We start from the raw sequence: 18,410 nt of genomic DNA on the forward strand, positions 1-18,410 counted from the left end.
ATTTGTCCTGTCTCTCTGACAACCATAACCAATATCTATTTTGACGAGATATTTATTCTTACGGCTGAGTTTTCACTCCTATCACACAACAGCTCTGATGAGCACCTGGGACACAGGTATTACATGGGATTTAACATGATTAAATTATTATCCTTCCTTAAAATTTCGCCAGACCTACTGGAAAAGACATCCACTAGTTTTCCAGGATCAGTGCCTGGGAGCCTCTGGCCAACAAGAAAGCACGTTTCCGAGAACAAAGCCACGCAGAGGGAAGCGGAGCAGAGAGGCGGCGAGAGAGACCCAAGCCCACAGTTCTGCAGACTCAACCCCAACCCAAGTCCAGGTTTGTCTGAGGCCAGCACAAGTCCTGGACTTCTCGGCTATGCGCGAGTAAACAATTATTTTCCAAGTCAGTGCTGAGTCTTACTATTTGCAAATAAAATACTCTTTTAACTAGTACAGTACGACCTTTCATGTAAAAACTGGGGAGCCACGAAACATGATTCCTTTGGCTTATCCATGGTGTTAAGGTCTAAAGAGGATTAAAACATGAACAAAATGAAGAGCGCTGACTCTGGTGTGGCTGCAGAGGACCCCCTTACTGCAGTTTGGCTCTGCAGTTTCAGTTACCTGTGGGCAACCGCAGCCTGCAAATGCAAAGTGAAAAACTCCGGAAACTATATGAGTTTTAATTCGTGCACTGTCTGAGCAGCATAATGACATCTTGCTGTTTCCGCTCTGTCCTGCCCGAGACAGAAGCCCCCTTTGTCCACAGGATCCACCCTATATCCTCTGCCCACCCACTAGTCACGTAGTAGCCGTCTCTGTTACCAGGTTGACTGTCTCGGTCTCACAGAGCTCGTGTTCAAGGCAGCCTTCTTTCACTCATAACGGCCCCAAAGCGCAAGAGTAGCGATGCTGGCAATTCAGACGTGCCAAAACAAAGACATAGAGTGCTTCCTTTAAGTATAAAGAAGCGCAAGTTCTCAACTTAATAAGGAAAGACAAAAATCGTTTGCTGCGGCCGCTGAGATCTACGGCGAGAACACATCTTCTGTCTGTGGAATTGGAAAGAAGGAAAAAACTCCATGCTAGGTTTTGCTGTCACATATCAAATTGTGGAAGTTCTAGCCGCAGTGCACAGTAAGTGCTTAGTTAAGATGGAAACGGCGCGGCGTTTGGGGGTGGAAGACAGGAAGAGGAAACGTGTTCCAACTGTTTGCAACATGTTGCCCTGGAAAGTATCAAGCCTGTATCAGCAAGCGGTCCCCTGCAGTGAATGACACCCCACCGGTGACTACAGGCAAAGGCTGGTTATTCAGATACAGCAAGAAGCCTGGACTGAAAAATGTAAAAGCTGCTGGAGAGGCTGCGTCTGCCCATGAAGAAGCTGTGGCCACAGCGCCAGCAGAATTGAAGCAGTGGGTTAGCGTCTGGGGCCATCCCCAGTTTCAGGCATCTACCGGGGGGCTTGGAACAGGTCCCCAGCCGCTAAGGGGCACTACCACACTTGCCCGACTGAAGCAGATGCCATATCGTTCCTATAAACTCTAGAAACTTCAAAATTTTAAGCCATTATATTTACATACTCAGTGGAAAACATCAGTTTTCCATTATTAGCGATTCTAAACTTACAATTACCGAGAGTTAACTTCAAAGACCAAACTTCGTGCCAAGGTTTCTAAGAGTCCAGGTTAAATGAATGCATTATTTATCTTTCATTCTTAAAAATGTCTATGTAACACCTACTGAGCCCCGACCACATGTGCCAGACAAGCACCATCAGCGTTATGCATTTAACCGCCACCTCACTTCTGTGAAGTACGTGCTATGTTACCGCTAAAATCTGCACTTTAAAGGACAATGGGAGAGATTAGAATAATGGAGCTAATAATAATAGGGGGAACGCTAAACATCTGTCAAGACTGTACTATGTCCCACACACTGTACTAAGTGTTTTACAAGAAGTGTCCCATTTAATCATCCCAATTAGTAACCCCATCCTGCAAATGAGGAAACCGAGGCTTAGAGAATGACGTGCAGAGCCAAGACCTGCCCTTCGCCTCAGGGTCAGCCCCCAGTTTGGAAAACAGCCCAGCCCGCACCCCAGCAAATGCCCTGCTGTCATCCGAAGGGCATGTCCAGTTGCTCCCTAAAAACCTCCAGTCGTCTACACTGCTTTTGTTCTTGAGTTGCCGCGCGGCTGACATTCGTATTTCCCTCTTTACTTCCTCACCTCTAGAAAAGGTAAAGATGCCCACTAGAGGAAGTGTGTGTTATTTATTCCAGCACAAGTAAATAAAACAGAAACACTCAACTACAGATGTAATACTTTTCATTTTACGCACTCTCCCAAACCTGGGAGAACTTCAGGTAGCAAGAAATTTCATTGCAAATTCGCATGGGTACCGGCAGCTATTACTAAACTGTGAAGTCCTGTTGGAGGAAACCCTGTCCCTTTGGTGCAGGGATATCTCGGGTCCTAAAAGATGCTTCTCTGAAAGCTGTTGGATGGGAGACATGTAACATGCACCTTTCAAAAACCACATTTTACACGAAACCCCATTTTTAGGCATGTTATTGTCAGAAAGAAGCATGTGATTACATATAGAAGTGTCAGACGGCACCAATGGCATGAATTAATCCCATGACATGAGGTACGAAGTCATATTCACCCACATAAGCACAAAGCACACACACACAGTCACACACAGTCACACGCCCCTCTACGATGAGGATCCACTCTGAGGAACACATCGATCGGTAGGAGACTTCATCACTGCGTAAGCTTCACAGAGCACACGGACACAACCCAGGCTGGCCTAGCCCACTGCACACCTCGGCCACACCGGACAGCCCACTGCACACCCCAGCTACACGGGACAGCCCACTACCCCTCGGCCCCAAGCCTGTGCAGCATGCTACTGCACCAACAGCATGAGTTAGATCTCCATGGTCATCCCCGTGTTCTGCGTGAGTGATGAAAAGATAACTCCTTTCTGGTAATGCATATACTTACTACCTGTTCCATGAAACCCCTCCAAAAAAAAATCCTGTTTTTACCTAAACTTAGTTTCCATTACAAGAGTTTGGGAAGGAAGAAGATTTCCACCTCTATGATTTCTGAGTAGGGCCCAGAAAACTCCCAATTTCATCTCTCAGTACTCTAATCATGGTGACCTTGAATAATACATGTCACCCCTGGAGCCACAAACAGCTTTAACTCTGCCTAACCTCAAAGTCGGGTGCCTCCAGAACACAGAAAAAGCTCCTAATGGATATTTTGCAAGACGGACTGAGATTATCCAGGGCCCTATGCAGGTTACTGCCTCTGTTTCTAACCTCTCTTACAAGGAGCACACGAGCATGTGGACGTGAATATAAGGACACGGAGACACCAACGCATCATTGCATCTAATCCGACAGAAGCATCCTGGATAGCCCACCCGTCCCCGTGTGCGTGCACTGCGTGGTACTCACTGGGGAAGTAAGCCATCTCTGATGAGAGCCAGAAGGTTGCTGTCCACATCGACACCCGCCTCCTTCCTGCCGTCCCCAGCCTCCTGGCTCACCAGCAGGGAGGCAGTTTCTGAGAGCAACCGCAAGCTGAAGAGTCTCCATTCCACTTGAAAAGAAAAGAATGCCGGGCGTGTGACTGCGAGGAGACAGAGTGAAGACAGAAGCTGTGCCTGCTGGGACTCGGGCTGACATGGTCACTTACCATTTTGACTTTGAACCAAGGAGACCAAGGGGGGCAGGATATAATCTACAACCTGAAAAGAAAAGACATTGAAGACTTGGTTCAAATCTCAATGAGCACAAAACTGGCAATAAGCACTGTCCACGCTTTTCCCCCCATGGACAGAATCACTAATCAAAGGAGTCGGGGAGAAAAATCAACAGCTAATTTATCCTGGATTTCAAATCTGCCTGACCTTCAATAAACCATCAAGCTGACTTAACTCTGAAAAAGTCCTCAGGTCAAAGTGACATCATGATCATCAAAACAGTAATTAATCAAAACCTGCAGGGTTCGTGAAAGGAACTTTAGTAATATAATGCAAAATCCAATTGGCGTGGGTTGGCATTAAACTGTCAGACTAATGTATATAAGCTGGTGATCATCACTCAAGTTTAAGATAAACAACAATCAAAATGTTGGGGGAAAGGAGACATGCGATCCAAGGGTTTTTGTCAAATATGCTGAAGAACTATGACAAGGTACTCTTAGGTACTTTTAGAAATAAATGCAAAAGATGTAAATCCACTTACAAACCACCTCTATGATTTACTAGTAATATCAGGCAGAGCATAATCAACTATGGTTTGAAACCTCCAAAAAAGCAAGTTTTTCCCCTAAATACAAATGGACAATGAAGAAAGGACAAACCCCCTTCCCAGTCTAATTTTGATATCTATTACCTCATTGGATGAGCTATTTTGACAACCATAAACAAAATTCCTATTGTTTACAACTGAATTCATTCCTAATCCTAAAAGTGTACTTGCCCTCTCTACCCTGATAAGAAGGCAGGAGAAGGTTCCCAGCCCAACACCACCGCCCTGCTGGCCAAGCCAATGAAATGACGCCCTGCGCAGGTAGAGCACCCCACACCTCACCCACCACACTGACAAGCCTCCTGTACAATAACACAGGATTACAACTGAGGGAGCTGCAAGGTACGGGCTGGAGGAAGGAATTCCTATGGAAACCCAAAGACAAGAGGGGACACCAAACAAGGACGTGAGCGAGAATACTAGACTCGGAAACTTACAGTTACAGCCAACAGTAAGCACAGCCTGGCTCAGGAGAACCGACCACATAAACATAAATTTCACACTAAAGGCTCACTTATCTCAGTTCATATCATTACGTTCATTTCTGTACTGGTCTAGGTGAAGCAATTCTGTAACAATTTCTGATGTGTTAGGACTAAGCACATGAGAAAATGTGCTGATGTTGTTAGAGACCAGAATTTTCCCAGAGGAGGAAGGGACACACAACTATGGCTGGGGGACAGCAAGAGAGAACTGTGCGGGGGTGGGTTAGGCTTGAGGACACGTGTGAATTCATTTCAAAATATGTTGCATGCATGTACGTGCACGATATATAAGCATGCATATGAGTGGGTTATACGTGTGTGGTCACATGTGTATATGCATGCATAGATGTCCCAGTTTCCTGGAAGGGCCTAGAAGCTAAGACATCTCAGGAGACAGACGCACAGTTACAGCCCTGGTCTCCAACGCCATTTCCCAGTGAAGGGATCCAGGGCTCCTCAGAGAAAGGACTCATTCCAGGGCCAGGCCAGGGTATCTCGCTGTGCCAGAAAGTAAAGAATAGCTCAAAAGAGGGTTGGGGCGTGTCACAAGGACACACGGGCCAACTTGAGAGGGTTTACACTGGCCAAATCTGGTGTCATTTGAGCACAAAATGATAAAAACAGGAATCCGTGGTAGAACGACGATAGATGCCCACACACCAGTCCTTGGAACCTGCTGACCTGGTGCCTGACACAGTAGAAGGGGGTTCGCAGGCCTGATGATTAGGTTAAAATCGGGAGGTGAGGTGTCCGTCCTGGGTTATACAGGTGGGCCCAGTGTAATAGCCCAAAGTCCTTGTAAGAAGGAGACGGGAGGGTCAGAGTCAGAAAAGGAGATGTGTCAACAAAAGCGGGGGTCAGACTGGCAAATTTGAGGGGGCTGTGAGCCAGGGAATGAAGGCAGCCCCTGGAAGCGAGACAAGGTGAAGAAACAGCTTTTCCCCTCAGAGCCTCCAAACAATGCACAGGTATTGCACATCCCGATTGCAGCCCCAGAGACCCAGTCTGCACCCTGATGGAAGACAATAATAACTCTGTGCTATTTCCAGGCACTACATTTATGGTAATTTGTCACAGTAGCTATAGAAAACACACAGAATGAACGCAAGTCTACGCCAATGATCCATTGATAGGTAAACAGGTATGGTCATTCACAGCAGGTAACTTTGCAAAAAATGAGCTTACATTTAGCAACTTCAGTAGCCACTCCCAAACAGTGTTTCCAAGTCGCTGGGCCAGCCTACACTCCCGCCAGAAGTCTGAGGGTTACGTTTGTTCTGCGTCCTCATCGCCTCTTAGGATGAGTTCAAAAATTTGGTTTACTTAAAGTTAAACTACTCAGTGTTTATTAGCCTCCACCCTTCTTTTAAAAACTCACAAATGACTTAGCTTATTCCTTTAAGTTAAAGAAACTGTAGGTGACTTATGTATGTTATTACCAGAATTTTCTGATAAAGAATCACCTTTATTTTTCCATTTCCTATTATAACATATATTGACACCACCACCAATGGAACAAATTCTCTGTCCCAATCAAATTATTATCGTATTTCTAACTTCTCCATAGGCCACACTGATCACTTCGCACTCTGAAGCACTAAATAGTCTAAACTCTGGGGAAAAAATTTCAGTTAAGCACTTACGCTCAGCAAGAATTAAATGCATGTAACCACTTCCATATAATCAAGTTTCGACCAGCGACCTCGAACACAGGCTGTGCTAACGGTTCAAACAACATTCTGCTCCTGGGGGTGCTGAATCCTCAACTTCCTGTGCTCCGGCCATGACGAAGAAGTGGTAATTAGAGGATGTCCCCTGAGTTAGTGCACTAAAAAGACACTTTCATGAAGCCCAGGAGTTGCCATGAAACCGCTCTCACAACACACACTATAGTTTCAATTTCCTGATTAGAAAATAAACTACTAAATGTCTATTTAAAGGTAAGTACAGATATTTGTAACTGCTGGGTCAAAAAAAATTATCATCGGGTTACTGCTCGTTAGAGAAGAGTCAGTAAGCAATGCTGAAGCAAACACTATCTCAAGAGAAGACTGAGAAATCATTACCCGGAAAGTGGCCACAGTGAACAGGGCTCCTTGGATAGTGGGTACTGTTGAATTAACTCTCCGGATGGAAACAATTTTTAAAATGCCAGATAAAATAGAAGAGAACAAAGTCTTAAAAACACTTAAGGTCCAAAAAGACAATGAGAAAATTTACAGACCATATTTCTGAACGAAAGCCTCAACTGGAGAATGGAGCAGAATTCAACTCTCAGAATTAGCATTTGTGTGCAATTATCTTGGCACCAGGGACTTCCATCCAAGATGGAGGCATAGGTGGAAACACGGTGCCCCCTCCCACAACTAAGTTTAAAGACAACAAAGTTTTAGTAACAAAAACGCAGCCAAAACACAGAATATTGAATTGTACGGAAGTCCGACAACAACGAACCATTCAGCCAGACCGTATCACAACCCAGTGACTGGGTCGCCCCCCCAGGTGAACACCTAAGGCTCTGCCCCTCATACATAACAGGTGCGAACAGACCAAACATCATGACTCAAGAACAGCTCAAAGCTCCAGAGCCTATAATTCTAAGTGACCAAGAAATAGCCAACCTTTCAGATACACAGTTCAAAATACTGGTGATCAGGATGCTCACAGACTTGGTTGATTTTAGTCACAAATTAGAGGAACAAATGAAGGCTAAACTAATTGAAATGAAGGGAAATGCACAGGAAACCAATAGTGATGGAAAGGAAACTGGGACTCAATTATCTTAGCACCATTCATTGGCTGTGCCCTGGAGGCACTTACCAATGATACAAACATCGGGCTCCAGGAGGGCCCGCTAGGGCGAGAGACAGGGGCCTGAGTGCAGGTCTCCCCAGCACTCGGAGTTCTATGAGTCTCCAACACTGAGCAGGGCACAGAGGAGTGGGGATCACACACTCAGAGCAAGGGGAACCAGGCCTAATCACTGACACCTCCACATACACTCACCCTCCTGGGAAAGGCTGGGAAGGCTGCCCTGGGAAGCTACAATCTCAGACTACAGTCTCAGGGATTTGCAAAATGGGCACCCATTAGTGCCCTTAGTCCAAGGCGGCCCTGACTGACGGAGCCCCGGACGAACACGAAGCCTCTTGTGGTAGGAAACAGGCACACCAGGCTTCAGGGAATGCCTGTGACCACAAGCAGCGAATACTGGTAAGGTCTCCAAGAACACATGCCGATTTGGACAGGAGCAAGTTACAATAGACACCACAGCACATGGCAGTCTTCTGATATTGGAGTTATTGTACCTAGTGTAAAACAACAAAATCCTTCAAACGTGAATGAATAAACCACACACTGGGAAATACATCATACAGGGGGCAGAAAATTATAAACAGCAATATAGTAGACAAAAAAAACAGACAGGCAGAATTTCCACTGATAAGAAAACTTCTACACATGAAAAAATAATGCAATGGCTATATTTAGCACCAACCTGGAGGACAGAGAAGGCAGAAATAGAATTATCCAAAATAAAAACAAAATTATCTGGAATATAACCCTGAGTGAAATAAAAGACAGGACATAGAGAAAATACAGTGAGAAAGTCCAATGCACCTGCGATCTGAGCCACTGAAGGAGACCGAGAGAGAATAAGCAGAGAGAAAGCTGAGCATTTTCCAGAAACTATGGAAAAAAACAATCCACAGACTCAAGAGGCACAGAGAATCCTATGCAGAATAAACAAAAGGTTACATTTAGTTAAATCACATCGCATCTACAGAAAACCAAAGATCCTCCCTGTTCACCCCTCCAAAAACTCCTTAAAGAGAGGGGGAAAAACAAAGATTATTTTCACAGGAAAAAAAAAACAGACCACCAGCTCAACTCTCAATGGCTACAATTCAGAACACAGGGTAATGCATTAAAATCTTCACAATACTAAACCATAACAAAAAGAACCGTTAGCCTAGAATTTAACACCCAGACAAAATCTCGCTCAAGAAACAATGACTTTATCAAGGAGTTTGCCACCAGCAAACCCAAGCAAAGAAAAACAGGGAAAAAACTGACTGGCTCTTTGATAAAGTTAATAAAACTAAAAATAACCTCTAGTCAGATTATAAGGAAAGATTAAAAAAGGAACGATAAATGGCAAACATATGAAAGGAGATATTAGATTAAAAAGACACTAAAAATAGATGGCAAGAAAATATTATGAACTTCTTTATGCAAATGAGTATTTAAAACGCGATTAAAAATATTTTTAAAATGGACTCGAATAAGCACGTCATAAAAGAGTACCCCAAATGGTCACCAAACTTTTGAAAAACCACTCAGCCTCATTCATAGTCTGGATCACACAAAAATGTAAAACTATGCTGAAATACTGCTACGTGGGCATCCATTACAAAGAGCGAAACAACAGGAGTCGGGAAGATGGGATCAGATGCCGTGCTGCCAGGGTGGACGTCACCCGGTGCCACCTCTGTGCACAAGCTGAGTTTACATGTATCCTGTAACCACTAATTACGCACCCTAAAAGTAACACATGCTTAAGTGGAGCAAAATACATACACGAGAACATGCATAGCGCTATCTGTAAAGGCCCCGAACTAGAAACAGCCTCATGTCTATCAAAAGTAAGTAAATCACGATGGACGCATATACTTGTACTCAGATCTCTACGGTATGCAGAATTCCCAAGTAAATGCAAAGGTGTATTTTTTAAAAGCTGCCAGAACTGACCGTAGAGCAATAGTCTTTCAATAAAACAGGATACTGTATTATTGCTTCAAAAGCCGACAACGAGATCTTGATAAATTCTTCCGATGCTGCCAGTCCTGAAAAGACAGTTAATCAATATAGCTGTTTACGTACATGTTTAAAATCACAATGTCAAAGTACCTCAATAATGGATGCAAAATGTCCTAGCATCCACTCACCTACAGCTCCTTCTATGTTAGTTTCTCCTGAGTCCACCGATTTAATATGACTCTAAAAAATAAAAATACTAGTAAATGGAGATCTCAAACTAACTCTGAAATAACACATAGGTATTGTTTTGCCCCCAAACCCCCTACCATACTTAATGAAATAACGCATGAAAGGCGTTAAATATTGTACTACATACATACTGTGAACACTACAATCATAGTTTTAAAATATGATCCCATGAAACAGTACATATACATCATAAACTATCATCATTTTTAAACATATAAATATTAATAACACTATCAATAAGATTTATGCTGGAATAAACTCAATAGCAATGTAAGTCCAGGAAGGACAACCTGCAAGAGTGAAGATAATCCAACCGACATGCTACATAACCATTTCCAGTAACAGCCGCACTCGCTCATGCTCTTGGAAGTTACTGAGAACGGCCCCTCATCAGGTGAAGCAGTCGTCTCAAAGGAAGGTCAAGCCCAAGCCACCAGGAGCACCAACTGCATCATGACGCAGCCGTAAGTTCAAGGCCAGTCTTCAAATTTACCAATTCCCAGTCCCTCCTAGATGCCTCTGACCCCAACCCAACTCCCTCAGCCTGTACACAAAGCTCACGCCTCCTTGAGGGATGACCCCAAACACTGATTGAAAGGCAGGCCTGGCCAGCTAGGCTGTGAGCTCCCTGGGTGACCTTCCTGTCCTCGGGCAGGTGAGTGTCCCAGACAGAAGAGGCACCTGTGAGCATGACCCGAACGCAGTGCTGACTGCCTGTGCTGGGCTGAGCGCTGGGCTGAGCGCTGGGCTAGGCACAGGCAGAGATGCTGCACCGGAGTTCGTACTCCGCTTCCAAAGCAATACGCGTGTCATATGTGGTAATAGGGTAGCAAATAAAATATAAGATGACCTTGGAATAAAAAAATAAGTAAGCAATTAGGTTGGAGTAGAAAATGAGTCAACCATAGTCCAGCGGTTTTTCTTAAAACATTTGGTGAATATGAAAGAATATATGTAATATATACAACATATGCAAAAGAACATATGTATACATTTTGTTTGTTTTAAAGAACAAAGAAAATCCTGAAACCCGCCAATCAAGCTAAGAACTAAGACGCCCCCAATTCTTTGCCCGAGCATCCCCCACCCCACCTGCCTGTCACTCCTCCAGAGATAACCACGATCACAAACTTACCATTTTCCTGACAGTTTACAATAGTTTTACCACATTTGCCCCTAAATAGTATGTTGATTGTTTGGTTATTCTTGAACTTTACTGATTATCAAACTTTACATGGTTCACACAAACAGGACAATATGTAACCATTAAAATATGAAAAAAGACTAAGGTATAGGAAAATACTTACAACATTAAATGGAAAAAAGACAATACAAATCTGCAAACATGCAGCATCATCTCAACCATATGTGTCAGTGTATGTCCCATGTAGACATGTAATGTGTATGTGAAGCTTTTCTACACGTAAGTGCATATATGAATAAAAACGCAAGGCAGAAAAGCATGTTGGCTGTGGGGGTCTTTGGGTGTGGAGTAATGGATGATTTTATTTTCCTCAAATCACACTGTAAGTTTCTACATTTTTTTAAAAACCATACATTTTATGATCTAAATAAGCACAAATTGCCTGTAAAGTAAGAGGAAATCTTAAAATAAGACATATGTTCTTACTTCAAAGTGAAAATATGGAACATCCTGAATTCCTTTTTTTCAGTCTATAACTCAACTAAAGAAAGAAGCAATGCAGTAAATTTACAAAGCAATGTAAACTCTCCATGATAATTTGGGTGAAATAATTTCATAAAACTTTAAGATGAACACCTAATTTTTGCTTACTAACTATGAAGTTGGTGCTGAATTAAAAATGCATAGGGACATATCTTTTGACTTAAACCCACATAAATGTCCAAGGATGACTGAAAAACATCAGACTGAACATGTTTACAACCGGATCTTTCCTGTTTAATTTTTAAAAGAATAGACAGATGATACACAAACAGAGGCGAACAAAAGCTTTGAGGAGGAAGTCACAGGACCCGCCAGCAGAGGTTCCCTTTGGGGAGAGGAAACGCCGAGGTGGGGTGGTGTTTTCACTTCCCATTTTCCACCCTCCTGAACTGTTGGAATTTTCTAACATATATTAATTTGCTTCCTTTTTAATGTCAATCACGGTTATCTAGAGGGTGAAACTATAGGCTTCTCTTAACTTACTTTCTTCCTTATACTTCCCCTGTTTGATTTTATAAAACCCCTCCTTAATGTTTCATTGATTTACCAATGATATATTGGTATGGAAAATCCCAATGTACCCAAGCTTCAAAGCTGGGAGTTCTACTAGAGAAGCTACAAGGAGGGACACCCACCCCACAGATGGGCTCGCTGTGTGTGAGGGAGTGCGGGGAAGAACACGGCCCCCCCAAAGTGAAAATGGAAGGCGGTGCCTCGAAGGCAGGCCCGTGCTACTGGGTGTCCTTGAGAACTACTTCGACGAAGCTGAGAATACATTCCTAGATCAAACTGAGTATATAAACTCAAGGCTTAGAGAACAAGGAGAAAAATTCAACGAGAACACTTGTGCGGCAATGAATAATTATATAGCATGCTCTTTAAAATATAAAGAGTGCACTCTCTCTTCCTTGTTTACTCTAAGTGAGGTCAAAAATCAATCAACAGGGCAATATTCACTTAAAATGAAAATCTGCAGAGGGCAGGAAGTACGTCTTTTCTTTTCATAACTATCTCAGTGCCTGGAGGAAGTAAAGATTCATGAACGATGAAGAGTATCATTATATTCTTACATGAAACTCCATTAGCATTTTATCATTTCTTTTGTTCCCCTTTTATTTGAAAATTTGACTTGTGACACCTTTTTGTAGGACAACTATAATCACTACACAACCATCACACTGTTATAAACTAGCGAGGCCAGAACTTAAGAACAAACACAAAAAAGTTCTCTTCCTCGGCTCATTAATCAGGAGCATTTTCAAAAGGACACAGGAAACACAGCGAGCGTCAGGCTGACACACATCATGAGTTCCTGAACACACTTCCTCACTGTCATGGCTTCCTCTTCCCCAGCCCGATGCAGCGGAGGCCCCAAATGCACAGTAACCACCACAGAAGTGCCCACCGCACTTGCGCAGATGCTCAAATGCTAAAAGTACCCACAGGTCCTTTATTTTATTGGAGAGGGAAACAGGTACGAGGACACCACGCCTCTGCCGATGAGAAGCGACAACAACAATTATCAGCTGCGTACTCCTGTCCTGCCTGGAGCCATTGGAAGCTCCATAATGGTTTATGGGTACCCTGCCATCTTGTTTCCAAATACCAGCCTCTTTAAAACATAAGAAGACACCCATTTCCTTTTTCTTGGTGGGGAGAGAGGGGAGAGAGTTAAGTCTATACTCATGCCTCCATATATAAGAAGTATCCTGAATTTTTCTACCTAAAAAATAAAAGATGTCTACAGGTCAAAGAGGCAAACCATGCTCTAATGCGAGTCTAGAAACGGAAGTCAACGGGAAGCACGACTTCAAAGCCCCTCCCCCCAGCCTTCTCCCTCAGGACCCCTCTAACGAATGGCGATCACGCCAACCTTGCCTGCTGTCTCCCCGCCCACCTGGGGCAGGCCAACAGCCCCTGCAGAGCTGTTTGACCAGAAAGAAGCTCAGGAGGTTCTTGGCAGCAAGTTGCTGCCACTGGATAGAGCTGCTGAAGGTGGCCCAAGCTTGAATCCTTCAAATGAAGACATGTTTTTAAAATATAAAAAGATACCTGGCTGGTGTAGCTCAGTGGATTGAGCTCGGGCCTGCGAACCACACGACCGTGGATTCAAATCCCAGTCAGGGCACATGCCTGGGTTGCAGGCCAGTTCCCAGCAGGGGATGCATGAGAAGCAACCATACATTGATATTTCTCTCCCTCTCTCCTTCCCTTCCCTTCTAAAGGTAAATAAAATCTTTAAAAAATAAATAAAAATAAAATGTAAAAAGATAATAGACCTGCCATAGTACAGTAGCGACTCAAAAGATAAATCTTGAAAAACACAGAAATGCTCTTTACCTCCAGATAGACCAACAAGGCTTTCCAAACACCAGCATCCGCGTGTGAGTGGAACGAGCCACCAGGACAGAGGTGCACTGTGCTCCGGACAGCGTCTCAAGGTCATTCCATGGCCGGCTCCACAGAACATTTATAGCCATGCTGCCCAAAACGGACCAAAAACAAAACCTCTCTAACAAGTTTAGGAAACTTTTCTTTACACAAAATTAAAAAGAATTCTCTGAAAGCAGAAAAGTCAAGAGGCTGTCACTGGCCAACCTGCACTGCGGATTTCTAAGAGGCTGTGGAATGTTGGAGAGCTGACTACACCTCATAGCATCAGCAGGGTGCCACCAACTCAAATGGCATCTTCGGTGCCTTCTGGATAGATTGTAAATCAACTCATAGAAGCAGTGCCCAACCCCCAACAGTTCATAATAACGTACACAAGAGCTGTGTAGGTAACGGAACCCAGGTCCTTGATTTTAGTCAATACTTCTCCCCCTTTTACTAGTATGTCATCAACCACCAACACTGAGTATGAGAGAAGTGACCACGCAGCTAGGGCCAAAGGACAGATGTGATCAGAAAAATAACAAAACATTTCTGGGACTGGCCATGATTCAAACTAGGAAAATGACCTGGAGAGCGCTAAAAGACCTTTTCCACTATATTTGCCTAAACTCCCTCTACTTGAGGGAGTGACATTATAAGGAAAAAAAACTGATGAAAATTTTCCCACATCATAATTATCTTCGGACTGGGTCAGGTAGTTTCCATCCCCTAAACGGGCCTACGTGAGGAAGTCCCTGCAGAACACCCCTCAGCCACACAGAGCACACCCAGGCCTGGGGCCCCGTGAGGAGGCCCTTCCACCTCTCGGCCTCCCCTTGTCTCTGAATCACAGGGAGCAGAGGGGTTCTCCCTAAAACCCAGCTATGGGATTCCTGAACATCCATGAAGACCTTTATGTTGGAGACACTGGGCAGTTCCTTGAAAACCCAAAATGCACTCAGTTAACATGGGCAGAGAAGAGTACTCCATGCAGAAAAATGGAAGACAATGAACACAGGACGATTCTACCTATCCCAAGCAAACCCTCTGCCACAATATCCCAAAGTGAGCTCCACAAGCAAATTTACTATTTTCAGGCACTCATATGCCGTGCAATGGAATTGCAAATGCAGAACTCAGTCATGCTAAAATGACACCCATTGTGTACTTAAAAGCGGGTTGAAAAGCAAATTAAAGTAGGTAGCCAACAAAATTCTAATAATTTGCAAACTCATGAGTGTATAAAAAAATTACGTACTTTATAGAATCTGGATTCTGGGCACTACGATGATACAGATTTGAAACTGAGAACAAAAGGCCCCCCACCGCGTTGCCTGAGCACATTGTACTCAGAGTTGGCGCCCTGCGCTCACCCTCTGTATTTCGAAACAGCCCTCCTCGCCCCATGATGGACCTTCTAAAGAACAATGTCCTAATTCTGGGTGACAATCACTTTTTTATATTCCAAAGTAACAATAACACTGAGATGTTTCCTTCATTTTAACTAGATGCCTCTGCGGCATTTTCAAAATCTCAGTGCAGTGTTTATTATAAACATCAAAGAACGACTGGAGATGCTGCGTGACAAATGTCGTTGCTTTTCCCTTTGAATAGCTCCCCGTGTTATCAGTGATATACGCTGTAACCGTGCCAGGCAAGGAGGAAAGGTGGCATAATTCATGAGCCTCTGTGTGAAGAGAAGGACGATGTTCTGTGAGCAAAAGCTGTAATGAAAGATAGCAGATAGCATAATGATTTGTTTTTCACCGCTACCCATCTCACCAAAATTAAATTTTAAAAAAAGTTAAACTGAGCTTTACTTAGAGACATGCCATCCTATTAAGAAATTACACATAATTGGAGAATGTAAGCCAAGGTGAATAATGATGATAATGTATTTGCAGCACAACATTTTCACCAGTTTTATTACTTTAAACTTTTTCATGATGTTTAACACCAAAATCAATAAAAGTGTGTTCTATGGACTTATCTACCCTACCCTGTCTGAGAACAAAATACATTACCAGGAGGAAATGTATTTTTCTCCAAATGTCACATTTTATAATCATCAACAGATAAATGTATAAAAAGGTCACATCCCTAGAGACAAATAAATATCAACAAGAATTTTTAAACTACCTCATTCTGACACCAATTCCACAAACAGTAGAGACAGCCACATTTTTATCAGGGACATGAAAAATTCAGTATTACTCACAAGAATAGTTCCATAACTGAAAAGGAACTCTTCCGTGACGACTTGAGGTNTTTTTTCATGATGTTTAACACCAAAATCAATAAAAGTGTGTTCTATGGACTTATCTACCCTACTTGGGGCTGTCTGAGAACAAAATACATTACCAGGAGGAAATGTATTTTTCTCCAAATGTCACATTTTATTATCATCAACAGATAAATGTATAAAAAGGTCACATCCCTAGAGACAAATAAATATCAACAAGAATTTTTAAACTACCTCATTCTGACACCAATTCCACAAACAGTAGAGACAGCCACATTTTTATCAGGGACATGAAAAATTCAGTATTACTCACAAGAATAGTTCCATAACTGAAAAGGAACTCTTCCGTGACGACTTGAGGTCGAAACACCTGTGTGATGAGAGTTTCCATCAATTACATCCTGCAAGCCACGTACAAGGGGACAAAAGCTAAATATGTTTTGTCTGGGCTGGTGCATTGCAGTTTACAAAGAAGGGAGACATCGCTCTACTATTCCTCTCTCAGTAAGGTCGCACCTGAGAGGTGACAAGGTGAAGCACTATGGGCATCAGCGGGAGACACATCTTCAGCTGCTTCGCTTGGACCGTTGACGGGTGTTTACGACCAGACACGTTAGCCAAGGCGTTGAGAATGTCACCTGTGGAGCACATGCCGGAGCGCACATGAAGGTTAAAGACTACAGACACTTAGGGACCCCCGGTCATGGCTGGAGACCTAGTGGGGTTGCTCAGGGAATGCCTCTCCACACCAACGAAGTAGACAGAAGCTCTGTTATTGACTCACAAATATCGGGACTGCAACGCAAGGCTGTGGCTTCTGGGGCAGAATAGATAGAAACGCAATCTCTCCTCCAGAAATTTAACATCGAATGTATAAATATTATGGTAGAGTGGTGTTTCTAAAAATAGTTTTTCTTCCTTGTTTTGGTATTTTCCAAATTTTAAAGCATAAGCACCTATTACTTTGATAAACAGAAAAATAAGTGAACTGACTATAGATCACAATTTTTAAAAATAGAATAAATGGGCTGTGGCTGGTGTAGCTCAGTGGATTGAACACGGGTCTGCGAACCACATGATTGCGGTTCGATTTCCCAGTCAGGGCACATGCCTGGGTTGCAGGCCAGTTCCCATCAGGGGACCCATGAGAGGCAACCACACATTGATATTCTCTCCCTCTCTCCTCCCCTTCCCCTCTAAAGATAAATAAATAACATCTTAAAAAATACATAAAAATAGAATAGATGGGAATAAAAATTGATTGATTCATAAAAGTTCTTGCTGGATGATGAGTCCAACAATAAATAAAATTTGTGTCATGGATATCTGAATCTTATCATCATGTCCTTAAGAAATAATGAGTTTACTAATAAGAAACTCAGCTACCAATTAACCAGACAGACCATGGCCTTCAGACTGAAGGTTAAAGGAAGGCTATCTAAAATAAAGCGTGGGCAGAAGGAGAAGGGACTATTCAAAGAACAAGTATGAATGACCCACAGACATGGACAACAGAGGGAGCGGCGGGGTGGGATGGGTGGAGGGGGAGAGAGGGGCAAAAATTGGAACAACTGTAACAGAGAAACAATAAAAAGAAAATGATCGACAAAAATAAATAAATCTTGAAATGCTCTACTTTCAATCATTAACAGGCATGAAAATCTCCCCAAGTATCAGTAAGAAGTTAAAAGGCATGTCAGTCAGCCATGGAGATATTTTCATCATTTCGATTTACTATTATGAATTTCAAAGTCTAAGTATATTTTACTATAGTGGATTGGATCAATTTAACATTTGAAATGTTTCTGGCTTAATGCTACATCTGCTGAAAAAGCATGGAATGGGATTTCAACTAAATGTACACATGCCTTAGATTTACTTTAATTTCTGCTGTACTAAACAGCCTTCACAAATCACTATTAGATATTTTTATTTTAAACTTTTCAAACTAAAGAAATTGTCAAATGTTAATCAAAAGTCCTTAATGTTAAATGTTAATGCTTATGCATTTTTAAATTCTTTTAACAATAATAAATGTGTGGCTCTCATCTGAAGGGAAAATATTTTTATCCAGAATTAAGCAGAGAGAAATCTTGAGGCAAGTTCCCAAGATAAATAGCATATGGCCAATGTTAAGCAGTTAAAATGCTTTGCTTTGATCACTTTTCCAAAATCACCCGTTTGCCGCCAATGACACCTGAACACCACCTCTAGCCGGCTCGCTGCCTCCGTCCTGTCACTGAGGCACAGTCATTAGGAAAACAGACGAGGCACAGGT

At 42.9% G+C, this 18,410-nt stretch overlaps 1 protein-coding gene across 5 annotated transcripts in view; it reads right to left on the reverse strand.

Annotated features, from left to right (window-relative positions):
• The window catches only part of ULK4 (unc-51 like kinase 4), a 307,020-nt gene that overhangs the window by 198,141 nt on the left and 90,469 nt on the right, over positions 1 to 18,410 (reverse strand). For all 5 annotated transcript variants that reach the window (XM_037030547.1, XM_037030549.1, XM_037030551.1 and 2 more), the window contains exons 24-29: positions 16,649 to 16,770; positions 16,446 to 16,502; positions 9,770 to 9,821; positions 9,573 to 9,667; positions 3,722 to 3,773; positions 3,481 to 3,625 (exon numbers count right to left, since the gene is read on the reverse strand). In XM_037030547.1, the coding sequence (XP_036886442.1) occupies positions 3,481 to 3,625; positions 3,722 to 3,773; positions 9,573 to 9,667; positions 9,770 to 9,821; positions 16,446 to 16,502; positions 16,649 to 16,770 (523 nt within the window). The remainder of the gene's footprint in view (positions 1 to 3,480; positions 3,626 to 3,721; positions 3,774 to 9,572; positions 9,668 to 9,769; positions 9,822 to 16,445; positions 16,503 to 16,648; positions 16,771 to 18,410) is intronic.

The sequence above is a fragment of the Sturnira hondurensis genome, unplaced genomic scaffold (assembly GCF_014824575.4).
Source record: "Sturnira hondurensis isolate 20B ecotype Veracruz unplaced genomic scaffold, ASM1482457v3 Scaffold0020787, whole genome shotgun sequence".
Classification (NCBI taxonomy): Eukaryota; Metazoa; Chordata; class Mammalia; order Chiroptera; family Phyllostomidae; genus Sturnira; species Sturnira hondurensis.